Below are 17,132 nucleotides of genomic sequence, written 5' to 3'. Positions count from 1 at the left end.
CAGTAACTTTTTTAGAGGACTGGCGGTATGCAAATTTTTATCTTGGCTTTTGTTAAATCTAATTGCTTATAAAAATATTGGCTTCTCATATAACATATGAGACCTCGATTATAATTTAAAAAGCTAATTTATTAAGTAATTAAAGCAGGCATCTTAAGCAAGCAAATTTGTACATCTGATCTAGGAGGCAGAAACGCTACCCCACCCCCAGCCCATTGAAAATGCAGGCTGCCTGAGGGCTATTGCTTGCTTTTTATTTTTATTTTTAAAATTTGGCTTTATTTAAGAAACATTTAGTAACTTGTTTTGCCCTTCCTTAGAGGCCAAAACCTTCATAACATTTAAAATATATGTATATAAACAATATATTTATTAATTTTTATTTGATAAAGCTTTTCATATGATTTCAAATATATTAGATCAGTTAAATTAAAAATATTTTAAAGTCTTAAAATTTAACTTGGAAAGACCATCAAAGATTATATTAAATACTTTTTATAATTGTTTTTAAAGATATCAATTAAATTTTAACTGGTCTTTATATTAAAAATTTGGTTGAGACCATAGAATTAATCCTTCTTTTTAAATTAGACCTAGGTTGAAATTTTACCAGAGGGACTATAATATATTTTGAATTATTAATTTCTCTAGAGAAAATACAAGAATAATTTTCTCAAAAATGAATTTCTATACTTTTATGTATTTTGTTACCACAACTATATGATTTCTCTTGTTAACGAAAAAAAAACACATTGAAACCTGTAAAGAATTTTAGTGAGTTTATTTGAGCCAAACTGTCGACATATGCCGGGAAGCAGAACCTCAATGAATTGAGATAATGCTCCGAAGAATGGTGGGTTACATCTGTATTTATACATTGCCATCAAAGGAGGGACATAGGTGGGCTACATGAAATTCATTGGTGATGGATTAAGGAGGTGGGATAAAGTCAAACGGTGGGAAACCCCTGGGATTGGATAAAAAGTAAAATGATGGACACATACTTAGGTGGGTACAGGAACAATTAACATGATAATGAAGGAATTTGAGGCATCTGTCCTGGCGCCTACCACATTTGGTTGTGCCCCAGGGGCTCCAGCAAAAGAAGGAAGTTACAAGTTACCCAGACATCTCACAGATATGTTATCTTAGAGGCAAAAAGGCAAATGGGCTCAGGAAAGAAGATCTAAGTTGATCTTTGTCAGGGAAGATATCAGCTTAGGAATGACTGCCCACTATAACCTGTTTGTAGTTAAATATTTAATTTTCAGACCATCTTTTGTGGTTATTTTAGGTCTCTTGAGTTTTCAAGACTGCCACGCAGGCCTCCCCTGAGCTTGTCAGGTTAGCAGGTGGCTTCTTTCGTTAACACTCTTAACTTAGTTTGAACTTTAAACTCTTAGAAGCCTTCAATTTTAGGTGGATAACGTCACATTTTTAAAAATACAAGACAAATTTTAATTAATAGATTCAATTCTACCCTCTAAATTTTTCACGAGGCAAATTTAGATTAATATTTCAGTATCTTATCATTTCAAAATACCTAGATATTTAATAAATTTTATTATTTAACTAGAAGCCCAGTGCATGATTTAATCATGCATGTGTAAGCTGTCTGTCCGCTGGTCGGCAGCTCCGAAGTCCCTGGGCCCCTAGGGCGAGGCGGGGCGGGGGCGTGGTCCTCCTGCGGCCGGAGCCCAGGCTGGGGTCTTGCCTTTGCCTCCCGCCCAGGAAGCCTGGGGCCGCTGCCACATGCTCCTGCGGCCCAACTGCCGCCAGACTCCTCCCCGGGGAGCCGCGCCGCCCGCCCACCGCCCGCCGCCTCCAAACCTCCAAAACGCAGGCTCGGCTCGCTGCCTCAGAGGCCTGTCTGTGCCGCAGCACAGCCATGGCGCAGACGCTGAGCTCGCGTCGCCGCTGGCAACGGGAGCTCAGCGTCCTGCCGGCCCAATCACCACCCCAGCCACCCCGAGTCCCGCCCCCTGTGTTACCCGCTGGCCCAATCATGGGCGTAGCGGAGTGATGGTAATTTAAATATTACCTTTTTATTATGTAAGATTCAGTAAACTTCCAGAGTTCTAAGTTGCTAATTATTTTTGAAAACTATGTTTCTGGCTGGTGAGAGGGGGAAGCAACCCTGTCGCCATTTAAATGCAAATTAACTTCATTCTTTCCTTAGAGAGAACAATTGAAGGGTTGCTGCTGGCAGGGAAACTTCGGCCTAGCTGCTTGATTTAAAATGACCACATCTTTTCTGCTGGGGGAAATGCAACCAACCCAGCCCCCTCCTTCAATAAGGAACAAAACTAGTTTTCCCCTGGGTTACTTAGACCTTTATTTTTTATTTTTTATTTTTTATTTTTTTTCTGTAGACCTTTATAATTAATATATTATTTAGCTATGTTTCAACAATTTTGAGATTCTATAGCCAGTTATAATTATCCAAGGCATTTACTTTGGTAAATTCTGTAACAGAGATGATTTACTGATTTTTTTTTTAGCAGTTTTAATGTTAACTTTTGAATGCAGTCTATTATTATTTATAAACTACCCTTTATTATGGAAATCTTTGGATTGTCTCTGCCATCTTTCTTTAGCAGGAAAAAACAGCTTTGGGGTTTTATTCTGTACCATCGTAAAGAGAGTTAAGTTTAGCTCAAAAACTATCCTAAGATCCGAAATCGGACGGTGCGGTGCGCACATTTTGTCTTAAACCAGTTTTCTCTCTTTACGAGTACAGAAATCCCAGACACATTCCTAAATTTTGTAAAACTTTTAAATTATGAATCAGGAAAAAACATGGCAGAGATGAGACTGTAATCTCGGGAGGGGGCATCCATCTTACAGGATCACCACGTGTCTCCCTTCCCCCACCTCCTGTTTGCTTTGGGAAAATTTAGCAACTGACCTGGCCGCATTTCTCTTCCTATTAAATTAAAGGACAGATCAACAAGACTAAATAAATCAAAGTTTTTTTCCTAAATCTTTTTCTGTTCCGCTCTCCACAGCATTGACTAGCTTTTAAGGTTATTTTTGCTCAAATTTGCTTGTCCCAGCGCTTTCTACGGTAATTTTTAAACAAAGCATTAGGTAGTTTCCCAGCGAGAGAGCTGATAGCTTTAATCTCTCTAGCTGCCCAGTCTCTCCTCTCCAGGGGCAGAGGATCTGGCAGCTTTTTAGAAATTATAGGCTTTCAATCCCAAATATGAATTAGGTATTTTACAATTTGAACAAGAAGCCACATAATTAAATATGATAATGGCACTCCTTCTCTTTGAGCCTGATTTAAAAAGTGCCTTTTGATATTCCAGTTTCTTTTTAATTTTGCCTTAGGACCGAATTCTTCCCCACTATAATCTGACTTAAAACAGCCCTGCTGAATATAGAAGCCTCCAGGTTCCATCAACCTTTTGATGAAACTTCTTGCATTTATGACGTTCTGGAATTGGCCTCTGGCAGAGGCTCTGTCTCCTCCCCTTGAATTTAGTCTAGCTCTTTGACTTGCTTTGGTCGGCAGAATGGGGCAGAAATGATTGTGTATAACTTATGGACAGAGGACTCAGAAAGCTTTGCAGTATCCATTTTTACCCTCTTGGATATCAAAAAAGTAAAATATACCCAAGAGTAGCCACGTGGGTAGAAAGAGGCAGTGGAGGAAGAGATCACAAACAGAGAAAGAGAGGGATGCCCGGGTGCCAAGCCCTTCCAGCCACTGCCCGGTTGGATCCTGTGAGTTAAGTCCTTGCTGAACTACCCTTGTCAAAGTACATGTAGCCAAGAAGAGCTATTCCTGCTGCCCCCGCTCAAATTGCAGAATTATGAGTAAATCATGATTTTTAACAATTGTTATGGTAATTAAATTTAAACAATGGATACATATATAGTACTTACTTAATTAAACTGGATTAAATACCCCATTTTTAATCCATTCATCTGTTGGTGGACATTCAGGTTGTTTTCACCTCTTGGCTAGTGTGAATAATGCTACAATGAACCTGGCCATGCAGGTGTCTCTTCAAGATCCTATTTTCAATAATTTTGGATATATATCCAGAAGAGAGATTGCTGGGTCATATGGCAGTTCTATTCTTTTTAAATCCTCACCCAAGGATATGTTTATTGATTTTTTTCAGAGAGAGAGAGAGAGAGAGAGAGAGAGAGAGAGAGAAACATCAATCGGGGATCGAACCTGCAACCTAGGTAGTGTCCTGACCAGGAATTTCCCCTGCAACCTTTTTGGTGTACAGGACGATGCTCCAACCAACTGAACTCCCCCACGGGGCTGGTAGTTCTATTTTTAATGTTTTTAGGAACATCGCTATTCTTTTCCATTGTGGCTGTACCATTTTACTTACCCCCCTACAGTGCACGAGGGTTATAGTTTTGCCAACACTTGTTATTTTCTGTTTTTGTTGTTGTTGTTGTTTTATAATGACCACTAGAGGCCTGATGCACAAAGATTTGTGCAAGAATGGGCCTTCCTTCTCCTGGCTGCCAGCACCGCCTTTGCTCTGGTCGGAGCCACCTTTCCGCCTTCCCACGCTGCCCAGAGGCCCGGAGCAGCTGGGGTGGTCAGGAATGCCTGCGTCGTCGCAAGCGTCTCACCCCGCCCCCGGCCACTTGGCACCTGCATATGCAAATTAACCCACCATCTTTGTTTGGTTAATTTGCATACTCACTCCTGATTGGCTGATGGGCGTCACAAAGGTACGGTCAATTAGCATGTTACTCTTTTATTAGTGTAGATGCTAACAGGTGTGAGGTGATATCTCATTGTGGTTTTGATTTGTATTTCCCTGATAATTAGTGATGTTGAGCATCTTTTCATATATCTGTTGGCCATTAAAAAAGTGTTTTTACACATATCCTTGAATATGCATAGAATATTTCAGAAAGACATTCACAAAGCTGTTTAATAATGATTACACCTGCCCAGTCAGTGTGGCTCATCGACCCATGAATCAAGAAGTCACAGTTGGATTCCCGGTCAGGGCATGTGCCTGGGTTGCGGGCTCGATCCCTAGTGTGGGGTGTGCAGTGATTCTCATCATGGATATTTCTCTCGCTCCATCTCCTTTCCTCTCTCTAAAATCAATAAAAGCTTTTTTAAAAGTTTAAATAAAATAATGATTTCCCCCAGGGAGAGGAATAGGAAAGGCAGACTTCCTTCTAACTATGTGTCTTCTCTGGACCTTTTGAGGATCATGCCAAGTGCATTTACTATCTTTTCAGACTAATACGTTGTTTAAAAGCTCCCTCTGGTGATTCCGATGAGCTTGAGAACCCGTGTACATACATGTGTGCACACACCTTGCTTGAGCTGGTCCTGATGTCACACGTTCACCTGCTGGTGTGCCCTTTGGTTTTGTAGAGGCATTCCACCTACAGCGGCGTTCGCCCAGCCAGCAAAGGAGTGGCCCAGCGCTTGGATCTTCCCGACCTGCCCCTCTCAGGTAAATGGTCTTCAACATGATTACTTACGTTTTTGTGGGGTTCACTTTTCTTAGCATGAACCAAGCATAGAAAAATAGTCAATGGTGTTTATTCCAGACGATTTCGGGCTCTCGGTGTGTGTGATGAGGTGAGAGCCTGCTCCTGCGTGGTGCCCTTCTCCCTGTGCAGGGCGCCGGGGCAGCGTCCGGTTGTGGGAGCTGTGCTTGTTTGCTGGTTTGTTTGTTTGTTTTATACTGAATCTCAGGAAAATAAAAAAAATATTTTAAGAAAAAAAATCTTATCTGACAGTCTATTGCTTCCATAATTTCTAAAATAGGACTTTTGAGATATTTTTGTCATTGAGAATAACCCTCATCCACATATTGTTGAAAGTCACATCTTGACAAGGAAGTGCTGGTTGTAGCTGTAATCCTCCGTGTCACATGTTCACTCCTGCTCTGCCTCCCCCACCGGAAGCCAGTCACGCAGAGTTCCGGGGCACACAGTTCCAGGGCACACAGTTCCGGGGCACTCGGTTACTGGGGACACAGTTATGGGGCACACGGATACAGGGCACACGGTTACGGGGCACTCGGTAACGGGGCACTCGATCCGGGGCACATGGTTATGGGGCACACAGTTCCGGGGCACACAGTTCCAGGGCACTCGGTTCCGGGGCACACAGTTCCAGGGCACCCGGTTCCAGGGCACACGGTTACGGGGCACTCGGTTACTGGGGACACAGTTACGGGGCACACAAATACGGGGCACACGGTTACGGGGCACTCGGTTACGGGGCACACAGTTACAGGGCACACGGATACAGGGCACACGGTTGCGGGGCACTCGGTTACGGGGCACGCGGTTACCGGGCACACGGTTACGGGGACACAGTTATGGGGCACTCGGTTATGGGGCACACGGTTACGGGGCACACAGATACGGGAAACACGGTTACGGGGCACACGGTTACGGGGCACTCGGTTACGGGGCACACGATTACGGGGCACACGGTTATGGGGCACACAGTTACGGGGCACTCGGTTCCGGGGCACGCCGTTACGGGGCACTCGGTTACAGGGGACCCGGGAGAGGGACTGCTGGGTTTGAACCGATGCTGCCACCTGCAGCCCGGCCGTGGCCATGCTATCCCACCTCCGTGCGGTGGTCTCTCCTCTCCAAAGTGCAAAGCACGCTGTCTGCCTGGTAGACGGCTGCAGGGTGGAGTGGACTTGGCCCCGGCCTAGTGCTGCAGCAGGGTCGCTCCTGTCACGGACCCACTGTCTGCACACCGGCTCACCTGCAGGACAGACACCTTAGCAGCAGGCGAAGGTTGTCCGGAGTACACACCTGAGCCGTCTGTCTCTGTGTCCGCGTGGCCACTGTTGTGAGGAAGCAAAAATGACAAGAACCCTAACTGGCTATTTACCAGTGCCTGTCGGAGGAGAGAAAGCCAAATATCGGCGTGCATAGGTAGAAGTCCTTTGCTTTTAAGTTAAGACAGAATTTCTGTAACATGGTGTAAACAAAAGTACATTCCCACTGCACTTCTTTGGGATCGTGGTCAGACGTGGACAGATTTAATTCTGAAAATAGTTGTTTCTGTGAGATAAGTTTCACTCTTTGATTGTAAATTCTTTTACCTTACTACCTTATTTTTTCCCCTCTGAGTTCTGTTTGCTTGTTCATGGAATTGAGGGCTTTGGAGTGAGATAAATACTGACAGCGGGAATTTACAGGCTACCTGGGCCTGTGCGCTGCAGGTGACATGTGAGACCCAGCCCACAGAGATAAACGGTTGCCGCAGCCACACGGCTCCGGGACCAGGATGCAAGTTCTCCTCCTTTTCCCCGCAGTGTGGCCTTTCGGTCATGAGGCTAGTGGTGGCTCTGATTCACAGCTTCATAAAGAAATGATGAAGGTTTACAAAGGCTTTTGCTTCATAGTAATGATGCCAGGAAGAAGGAAATGGTGACCAAGGGCCAGTGGGTAGTCCAAGGTTGGCAGAGTGAGAAAAACAGAGAAGGGTGAGTGAGGCCCAGAGCAGGTTGTTATTCCTGTGCCAACTGAGTGACCCTCGGAGAAACGGAGGGTGCCGGGGAGCAGCTTGCCTGCAGGCACAGTGCTGGGCGTCTTAGGCACGTGTGGCTTTGATTGTGGTAAATACCGATGACATAGCATTTATTATCTTAACCATTTTCAAGTGAAGTAGGTGAGCTTTTGGTCACAATATTTGTGTCTTTTCTGTTCTTCCAGCTTTAAAATTCCCATTTGTGTAGAGAAAGCCTTCTAATTGACCAGGTAAATGCTGACACTGAGACCACGGCGGCCAGTGCCTCCCGCTCCCCCCCCCCCCCCCCCCCCCCCCCCCCCCCCGCACCTGTCTGCCCCGACTCTGTTTATTCTCTGAGCAGGATTACTGTGGAAACTGCTTGCCTTCAGGCTGGACAGCACTGAGTCATCAGAAACTGTAGAAATGGGATTAGTGTGTTTGTTGTTTTCTTCAGTGGTGTAAGCACTGTTTTCCCTGCGCTTCCCGCTCCCCATAATTGGTGGCTGTTAGTGCACGAATAGTATTTTCTTCCATGACTATTTAAGGTGCCCGAGGAGGTGACTGAAGGCTCGCCTGTGGCACTGAGCAGGCCACTTCATTCTCTGAGCTCCCCTTTCCTTTGTAAATACAAACTAGACAGCCCAGAACGTTCTCCTGCCGGATGCCTTGGTGCCCATTAAGAACTGTCAGCTGGAATCAGCCTGCTTTGTTACCTGTTTTGACTCAGACGAATGTGACAGCAGAGAGGAGCCTGAAAAGAATTCCTTTTACTTCTTTTTAGAAAGTCAGGGTTTTTCGCCTATAAAATAATTGTCATTCTTGGTTCCCAGCTCTGTCTGCTGCCACCTGTGACCTGATGGTCCCTTAGGCACCTTCCTACCAGCCCCCTCTCAGATGCCCGTCCGTGAAAGCCGAGCACCGGCCTCGCATTGACCTGTGCAGTGGCGCAGGCTCTTAACGAGGGCGCAGGTCCAGCGCTCTGGTGCGTCCTGAAATTCTGAGTGATTTTTAAAAAGGGGCTCATTTGGCATTAGTCCTTTGAATTATATAGTCATCCCTGCCTGAGCAGTCCTTTCTAGAAAATATCACTTCCCTACTTGCATTTTTATTGCTTATCTAGACACTATGTCTGTTATCTGTTTGTATTGGGAATAAAATGAGAATTGTGCTGTACAATTGTATTGTACGGTACCACGTTTTAAAAAGTGCGGTGACCAGTCAGACCTGTCCTTCGGGAGTAGTGATCGTGTTGTTGTGCACACAGGTCTTCTAAAGGGAAGAGCTGACGACCTGAAGCCAGACCCTTACCTCCGCAAGAGCCCCTCCCTGGAGTCGCTGAGCAGACCCCCGGCCCTGGGCTTCGGAAGCACGAGGCTGCTGAGCACGTCCACCGGGGGCTTGAGGCCACACAGCAAACTCAGGTACCACGTTATAAACAGTGAGAAATCAGACAGTGGGCCGATGCCCTTGTGTTCTTCCTTTGTTTATTCCTTATGTTACAGAATTTACCAGGCGACCAAAAAATACACAGGAGTATCTGGAGATACAGGAAAAAACCATTTATTTCCAGATGTACAAGTACCGTGACTTGGGAGCCTGTTCCAAATTCTGAGCAAGCCAATAAGGAGGAGGCTTTCTCTTTATACCCTTTGGTTTCTCTGTCCCCCAAATATGGATCAGACTTCCGGACCTTCCGCTGGCTTTGCAAAAAGCCCTGTGTGTTGGGATGGGGGTCATGAGACCACACCTAAAGGCCTGGTGTGGTGCCAGCGCTGATAACCCCTCTGGGGATTGTGTATGGTTCATGGTTTATGGCCTCTGCAAAATGTGAGTATTTAGGTAAAGAGGTCTTGCAAGACCAGATAATTAAGGAAGGGGCAGTGACTAGACTATAGGCTGACAGGAATGTGCATTAGGGATATTGATTAACTAGGTACAGAGTCAGGCTGCTAGGCCACCCATCCCCCCAAAATGTCTTATTTTCCTCATCATTCCTCCTCTCCCCCCACCCCCACCTTGATCCTCAACCTGATTTTCAGCCTTGAGGATTCAATAGAAGACTCAAAGCTAGGGAGTGGGGTGTTCAGCAGCTTGAGTTTTTTTCATTTTTATTACCCAAGGGATTGTGATGGCAGCCCAGAGACCTGGTCTGGAGTAACATCTGAGGCTTCAGGGCTTACTGATTCTCTCTATTAGTGTTCTAAACCTGTTGGCTTTCGTAGCGGAAGGGAGAGGGAGTCTTCATGTCCAGCTTCAGAGCAGTTGGAGTGGTGAGAAGCACGTCTTTCCTCATCACCAGGGTCACTTTACTTCTACACATACTTCCTGAATGAGAACGGTTAAGACCCAGTGCCTGCCTTCAGCAGAGGGACGTGCGGGCGGTGGGACAAGGACCGAGCTGGTGCTCGGCGCTGCTGTTGGACCAGGAAGCCCGGGAGAGGAAGCAGCAGTTCTGCGGGCGCCTGCAGGGATCCCGGGCCGCACCTGCAGGGATCCGGGGCCGCGCCTGCAGGGATCCGGGGCCGCACCTGCAGGGATCCCGGGCCGCGCCTGCAGGGATCCCGGGCCGTGGTGTTAGTCAGTGGGACTGGACTGCGGGCTGCAGTGGTTGGGGAGTCTGGCGCAGGTGTGGTAGGCTTTCTGCCAGTAGGGGCTGGGAGGTGGGTCCTTAGGACATCTCACCAGGAAAGGCCAGTGGGAGCCACAGTGCAAATGCCAACATCAGATGCTGGCACTCGTTTTGGTAAAGCCGTGGGACCCACCAAGCGTGTAGAGGTCTGGTTCTGAGGTGGGTAGTGGTAGTGGGACAGTAAACAATGGCTGCAAGAAATGGGAGGGGCGTTGCTAAGGCTGTTTAGAGGGTGCTTCAGCGGGAGGTGAGGGCTGGAGTGGGCGATGAGTGGGCGATAGAGTGGGCAGAGACCGCCGGGTGGGCACGAAAGGCTATCTGCTCTCACATCTCTGCCACCGCCTCCCTTCCATCACGCCCTGCTTCTCCGCGTGGAGTCAGCCTCTGGAACACAGTGCTTCCTGTGCAGCCGTGTCAGAAACCTCCGCGTGGGTCCACATCCCACCCGTCTCCGGTTCTCCTCAAGCTAGTCCTCCCCGCCACGTGCAGAAGGTCCCTGCCCCGCAGTCAGCAAAGCCTGTTCTTCCTCTGCCTTTGCAGCATGATGCAGGTGCTTCTGATGCCGCCAAGGTTCCGGCCGCAGTGCCTGCATTGTGGCCTTGAACTCCTGACCACCTCTCCTTCCAGGACAAACTGTGTGTGAGGTTTCACTAGCCACCTGGGGCATCAGCACTCCTTTCTTTGCCTTTGGCATCTCCGCTCATTTGGGTGTTTAATTCACTCTGCAGAGCAGCATGCCTTCGCCCTTATTAAGGCTGTAGTTTAGTGGACATTAAATTCTCTGTGTTACATTTTTATGTCATTCTCAACTTCTTGTGTTGTGGTACACCCATAGCATTTCACTCAATAAATAGGTAGATATTAAAAATTGGTAGATAGCTCGGCTGGTATGGATCAATGGTTGAGAGTCAACCTGTGAACCAGGAGGTCACAATTCAATTCCTGGTCAGGGCACATGCCCGGGTTTTGGGCTCAATCCCCAGTAGGGGACGTGCAGGAGGCAGCCAATCAATGATTCTCTCTCATCATTGATGTTTCTATTTCTCTCTCCCTCTCCCTTCCTTTCCGAAATCAATAATAAAAAAATTTATAAAAATCAAACAAAAGAATAGGTAGGTAGATGAGTATACAGAATTGGCTATCTTAGGAGTAATGGCTTTTTAACAGATATTACAACTACTATTATGAATATTATAAAAGGATTTTTTGAAAGTCTGAATAAGTTCAGCTCTTGCTATATCTTTGGGTGCAGTCAATTATTTGGGCCCAAATAAATGAAGTCATATCATTTAGAGGTTTAATTTAAAGCTCCAGGTATTACATGTCAGTCTTGTTTATGTGCAAGAAACTGAAATAATCAAAACAGGTTTTAAGGACCAAAATGAGTGCTATTCTGAAATGGCTCTTTTACACTTTTGTTTTATTTTTTTCCAGTTGCTCTTTTCTTTGTGCCCGAAATGCATACAAAAAGGCTATTTGTGTATTAATATGCTGTTTATACTATACCCTTAATCATGAAAGCTTAAATTAGTGAAATTACTTTGTTACGTATTTTTATATTCATGTCACGGAGACAAACCAATGGCAGGATAGAAGTTACCTTGGAAGTTCTCATCCTATTATTGATTTTTTTTTTTTTTGCAATCATATCTAGGTAGCTCTGTTTTTAAAAGAAAACTGTTTGGTAAATGTTTTAGTCATTCATTTATACAGAAACTCTCTCCCAAATATTCATTACAGTCTTCCCTAGTTTGTCAGGCCTAGACATTCAGCTCTAAGAAATGGAAGAAGTCCAGGCCAGGCACAGCAAACACAGGCAAAGTCACCATAACTTCATCGTTAACAGAAGCTTGTGGGTTTGAGTTTACAAATATGTCAGATAGAAGGAGAGGCAGGCATCACATTACACAAGAACATTTTAATTCAAGTATAAAGTTTTCCTTAAAACCTCCCTACCTTGATGCAGATTGTCACAATCTAGACTCATCCCATTACTCCTTTTAAGTCATTTAAAATATTTTTTATTAAATATTGGATGGATACAGAATAATAATAAAATATGTGTAAGGTATAAGGAATATCAACCCGATGGAGATCAACCTGGACACTCACCTTCCAGTTTCAGGAAAAGAAAATTAACACTTTTGAACTTCCTGTCAGCTCCTGCCATTTGCAGCACCTCCTGCCCCTTCCTTGCCCTCCTCCAAGGTCACCATCATTCTGAACTCTGTGTGTTTTTCCTACTCTTCTTTACAGTTTCTCCATGTATTTTGTATACCCAAACAATACAAATAGTATTTTAATTAAATTGCATATTTAAAATTTATTTATTTATTTATTTAATCCTCACCTGAGGATATTTGTATTACTACTGACTTTTAGAAAAAGAGGAAGAGAGAGAGAGAGAGAGAGAGGGAGGGGGGGGACCGATGTGAGAAGCGGATGTGAGAGAGTTTTGCCTCCCATACTAGCCCCAACCGGGGATCAAATCCAAAATCTAGGTATGTACCCTGACCAGGAATCAAACCCACACACTTTGGTGTCTGGTACGATGTTCCATCCAACTGAGCCACCTGGCCAGGGCATATTTGCAACTTTGTATACATAAAAACATTGTGGGAGTTTTTTAATTAAAAATTGTTCCTGCTGTTCATTCACGTTATTACGTACATCTGTAATTCATTGGTTTTTATTGCTGTATAGTAATCTATTATATAAATATCCCCAGTTCATCCATTTTCCTGATGACGTGCATTTGGTTGTTTCCAGTTTTTGCTGTTAAAAAAGTGCTGCTGTTGGCAGTTGTTACCAGCGATTGGACTTCGGTTCAGGAACCTCGGTACTTGAGTTCTAGCGAAGAAAGACTTCAGAGCCAGGGCTCAAACTGCAAGAGGACGTTTATTTAGACGGTCACAGAGGTGGAATGAGTGAGCTGTCGAAGGAAGGCTCAGGAAACAAGCTACAGAGGCCAAAGAAGGGCCTGGAGCTTAGGAGGGGAGGCGAGGAGACAGTGCTCCCTAGGGAGGGCCTGGCTGGTCCTCCATCCTGCGGCCTTTCAGGGCAAGTCCCAGGGGAGGACCTCAATAGAGTATGTGTCCCCTTCTTAGCTGTGTCCTTTCAGGGTCATGGTCTCCACTCATTGGTCGGCCCCAGGGCAAGGGGTCATTTGTCATTGTAGCTGGTCCTAAGGTCAGTCGCTTGCCTGGTTTTGCTGCTTTTCTGGGCCTGGAGCAGAAACACAACTGATGTTATCCCTAGGGGTTAATGCTTAAGGCAGTGGTCGGCAAACCGCGGCTCTCGAGCCACATGCGGCTCTTTGGCCCCTTGAGTGTTCTAACGCCACTTCTTCAAAATAGACTCGCCCAGGCCGAAAACCGACTTCTGCGCATGGGCCACGAAGTTTCAATCGCACTGTACGTGTGCGCCCGCACGTGGAATTTTGTGGAAGAGCCACACTCAAGGGGCCAAAGAGCCGCATGTGGCTCGTGAGCCGCGGTTTGCCGACCACTGGCTTAAGGGATTGGTCATGCAAGGGCCCACACGGAGTTGCTTGAAGCCACTTTTCGGCCTCTTGTTCCTCCTCCCAGGGGGTCTACCGCGTGACCAGTGACATGCCCGGAGAGGAAAGGTCAGGGGAGGGTCCGAGCTGCATGACGAGGGATGTGCTGGGGAGGAAACTCACCGGGGGTGAGGTCCTTGTTTTCCCAGTTTGGCCTTTGCTAGGCACTGGGGGGCTTTCTGCCCTGGTGACCTTCTGTTCCTGGCCCATCGTCCTCGCTCTCCTCATGCCTGTCCTACTGCCCACCACACCGCTGTGAACTCTTGTGCCGCGATGATGTGCGTGCCGGGGGTAAATCCTGCTGCTCTTACGTTGCCGCTGCTACAGTTGACACTCCAGAGATGTCCTGCCCTCTGTTCTTGCTCTCTCCCTGCTCTCCGGCACACGGTCCCGGGAAATCGCGGACTGTTCCAGTGGGATGGGAATACCATCCTCCTTCCCTGGCTTCCTCATGGGAGAAACCGTGTAGTATTTGGGAATTTTAGGCAGCATAACATTAACATAGACGTTTATAGAAAAATTGAGGATGGGCACTTGAACTCTTGCTCCTGGAAAATCACTTCCTTTGGCTAAATGGGGGCTCAGAATTGAGTTACTGTACCAAGAATGGAGGAGCATGGGTATCACCTTTGGAGTTTGAAAGCCCCCTTTTGAGTAATTGTTACAGACTTTGGCCTTTCATCTCCATTCCCAGCATCTCCCCCACAAGCAGCCAACCTAGTGTTTTTAAATGCCTTCTCACCCACCTTTCATATGACATGCAGACATACGTGGGGCCCTAACACATGCGTTTTTCTATAGGTATCTTTAGTTAAAATGATACTGTACTTAAGTAAGTAAATAAAAGGCTAGATGGCTAGAGTAACAGACGGACTTAAAATTTTTAAAAAACCTATTTATAAACTTCTAATAGTCAAGAAAGACAATCTAATTTTTCTTCCATATCCTGAGACATAAAAATGTATTGCTAATGTGACTGATTTGGTTGGTTTTTTTTGGAGTCTTACTGGAATGACCTCGACTTCTGCTTTTCTAATATATTTATTTATTTATTTATTTACTAGAGGCCCGGTGCACGAAATTCGTGCACGGAGGGGGTTGTCCCTCAGCCCAGCCTGTACCCTCTCCAATATGGGACCCCTTGAGGGATGTCTGACTGCCCGTTTAGGCCCGATCCGGGATTGGGCCTAAACGGGCAGTCGGACATCCCTCTCACAATCCAGGACTGCTGGCTCCCAACTGCTTGCCTGCCTGCCTTCCTGATTGCCCCTAACCGCTTCTGCCTGCCAGCCTGATCACCCCCTAACCACTCTGCTGCCAGCCTGTTTGCCCCCAACTTCCCTCCTCTGCCGGCCTGGTCACCCTAACTGCCCTCTCCTGCAGGGTTGATCACCTCCAACTGCCTTCCCTTGCAGGCCGGGTGCCTCCCAACTGCCCTCTCCTGCTGCCCATCTTGTGGTGGCCATCTTGTGTCCACATGGGGGCAGGATCTTTGACCACATGGGGGCAGCTATATTGTGTGTTGCAGTGATGATCAATCTGCATAGTACTCTTTTATTAGATAGGATAGAGGCCTGGTACAGGGGTGGGGGCCAGCTGGTTTGCCCTGAAGGGCGTCCCGGATCAGGTGGGGGTTCCCTTGGGGTGTGGGGCGGCCTGAGCAAGGGGCCTGTGGTGGTTTGCAGGCCGGCCACGCCCCCTGGCAACCCAAGCAGAGGCCCTGGTATCTGGAATTTATTTTCCTTCTATAATTGAAACTTTGTAGCCTTAAGCGGGTGGGCCCGGCCAGGGTGTGCGGAAAGCTTTGCTTCCCCTGTTGCCCGCGGCAACCCTGGCCTGCTCTCTCAAGCTCCATTCTGCCGCCATTTGTTTGAATTTGTTTACCTTCTATAATTGAAACTTTGTAGCTTGAGTGGAGGCTTAGGCCTGGCCAGGGCAGGCAGAAAGCTTGGCTTCCTCTGTTACCTAGGAAACCTTGCTCTCTGTGGCTGTAGCCATCTTGGTTTGGGTTAATTTGCATACTTGCTCTGATTGGATGATGGGCGTGGCTTGTGGGCGTGGCTTTAGAGTGTGTCGAAGGTATGGTCAATTTGCGTATTTGTCTATTATTAGATAGGATTATATATTTTAGGGTTCTAAAAATTAGCATCTTCTCTTCACTGTGCGCTCCTCTTTCTAACTAGTGTGGAAAGAAGAGACCCTCTGGCTGCCTTGGCCCGGGAGTACGGTGGCTCGAAGCGCAATGCTCTGCTGAAATGGTGCCAGAAGAAGACAGAAGGCTACGCGGTAAGTGGGGGTCCGCCAGCTTCCAAGCCGCTCTGGCTCTAGTCGTCCGAGCCAGTGTGTGTCCGTGTGTCCTGTGCTTGTCCAGGCCAGTGTGCATGGCGTGCCATCTTTCAGGGCTGCCAGAGTCGCTGTTGTGCGTGGCCCGGAGGTATCCGGACAGCGGCTGGTGGGCCTGGGGGCCCGTCTGCACTCAGCCCCGCTCCACACCCTGCAGTGCAGAACCACGTCTCCTGTGGAAGGGCTCCTGTGCTCAGAGGGATGTAAACTTCCCAGGCAGCACCCAGCAGGCCGCTGGGCCTACGAAACGGCCGCTTTTCCTAATTCCCATCGAGGTCCCGCCCAGCTGAGCCATCAGCATTTCTCTGTTACTTTAAGAGTTGTTTGCATTTAGTTTAGGAATTTCCGTTTACCAGAACAGTGTTTTCTGTGAAAGTTAGACAAGAAAGTAATATCTGATGTAACGTAAGCTTTTTCATCAGGACCGTCATGCACAAAGATACGTGCATCAGACACAGTTCCAGGAACAGCCTCACTCACTGCAGAAACCCAGCACCGCCCATCCCACCGCCCCTCCCGCCCGGCAATAGCTGTCCCCTATCTCCCTCAGAGCTTTCTACTAAAGTATGCACCCCTACGTGCTAACTTAGTTTTGCCTGCATTTGAACTTTATAAAATGAAATTTTAAACTGTAATATTGCACCTGCCATTTTGGGAAGATTTTGTATTTTAATGATCAGATGATCAAAATGAGATTTCTGCTCCACCATTGGTGGGGGTGTGCATGAATGCCGCCTTTGGGGAGGGAAATATGTGTCAGGAATCTCAAAAATGAGTATGCCCTTTAGCTCAGGAATTGTGTTTCAAGAAAGTAATTGTGAATGCCTATGAAGATACAATTTTGAACAAGTTGATTATAGTTTTATTATTTAAAGTTATTTTTAAAGAACTGGAAATAATACAGATTTCTAACAATAGGGGAATCAAGCTTAAAAATCTTGCTTTGTGCAAATATATTTAAAGGAACTAGAAAAAGTGTGCCCACTATATTAGATCAACAGTTAGGTTCTAAAGCAATATAGTATGCTTCCAATTCTGTAAAAATAATTTATATAAATGTTATACTAACATTAACAGTGGTTATCACTGGATGAGTACTTAAATTTTATTCATGC

The 17,132-nt window shown here is 46.4% G+C and overlaps 1 protein-coding gene across 6 annotated transcripts in view; it reads left to right on the top strand.

Annotated features, from left to right (window-relative positions):
• Positions 1-17,132, top strand: part of SPECC1 (sperm antigen with calponin homology and coiled-coil domains 1) — a 256,884-nt gene that overhangs the window by 192,015 nt on the left and 47,737 nt on the right. For all 6 annotated transcript variants that reach the window (XM_079797262.1, XM_079797264.1, XM_079797265.1 and 3 more), the window contains 3 exons: positions 5,372-5,453; positions 8,751-8,907; positions 15,858-15,960. In XM_079797262.1, coding sequence (XP_079653388.1) covers positions 5,372-5,453; positions 8,751-8,907; positions 15,858-15,960 — 342 coding nt within the window. The remainder of the gene's footprint in view (positions 1-5,371; positions 5,454-8,750; positions 8,908-15,857; positions 15,961-17,132) is intronic.

This window comes from Cnephaeus nilssonii (genome assembly GCF_951640355.1).
Source record: "Cnephaeus nilssonii genome assembly, chromosome: 19".
In the NCBI taxonomy this organism is placed as follows: Eukaryota; Metazoa; Chordata; class Mammalia; order Chiroptera; family Vespertilionidae; genus Cnephaeus; species Cnephaeus nilssonii.
The sequence above is the reverse complement of the archived record's forward strand: the minus strand, read 5'-3'. Positions and strand labels throughout refer to the sequence as shown.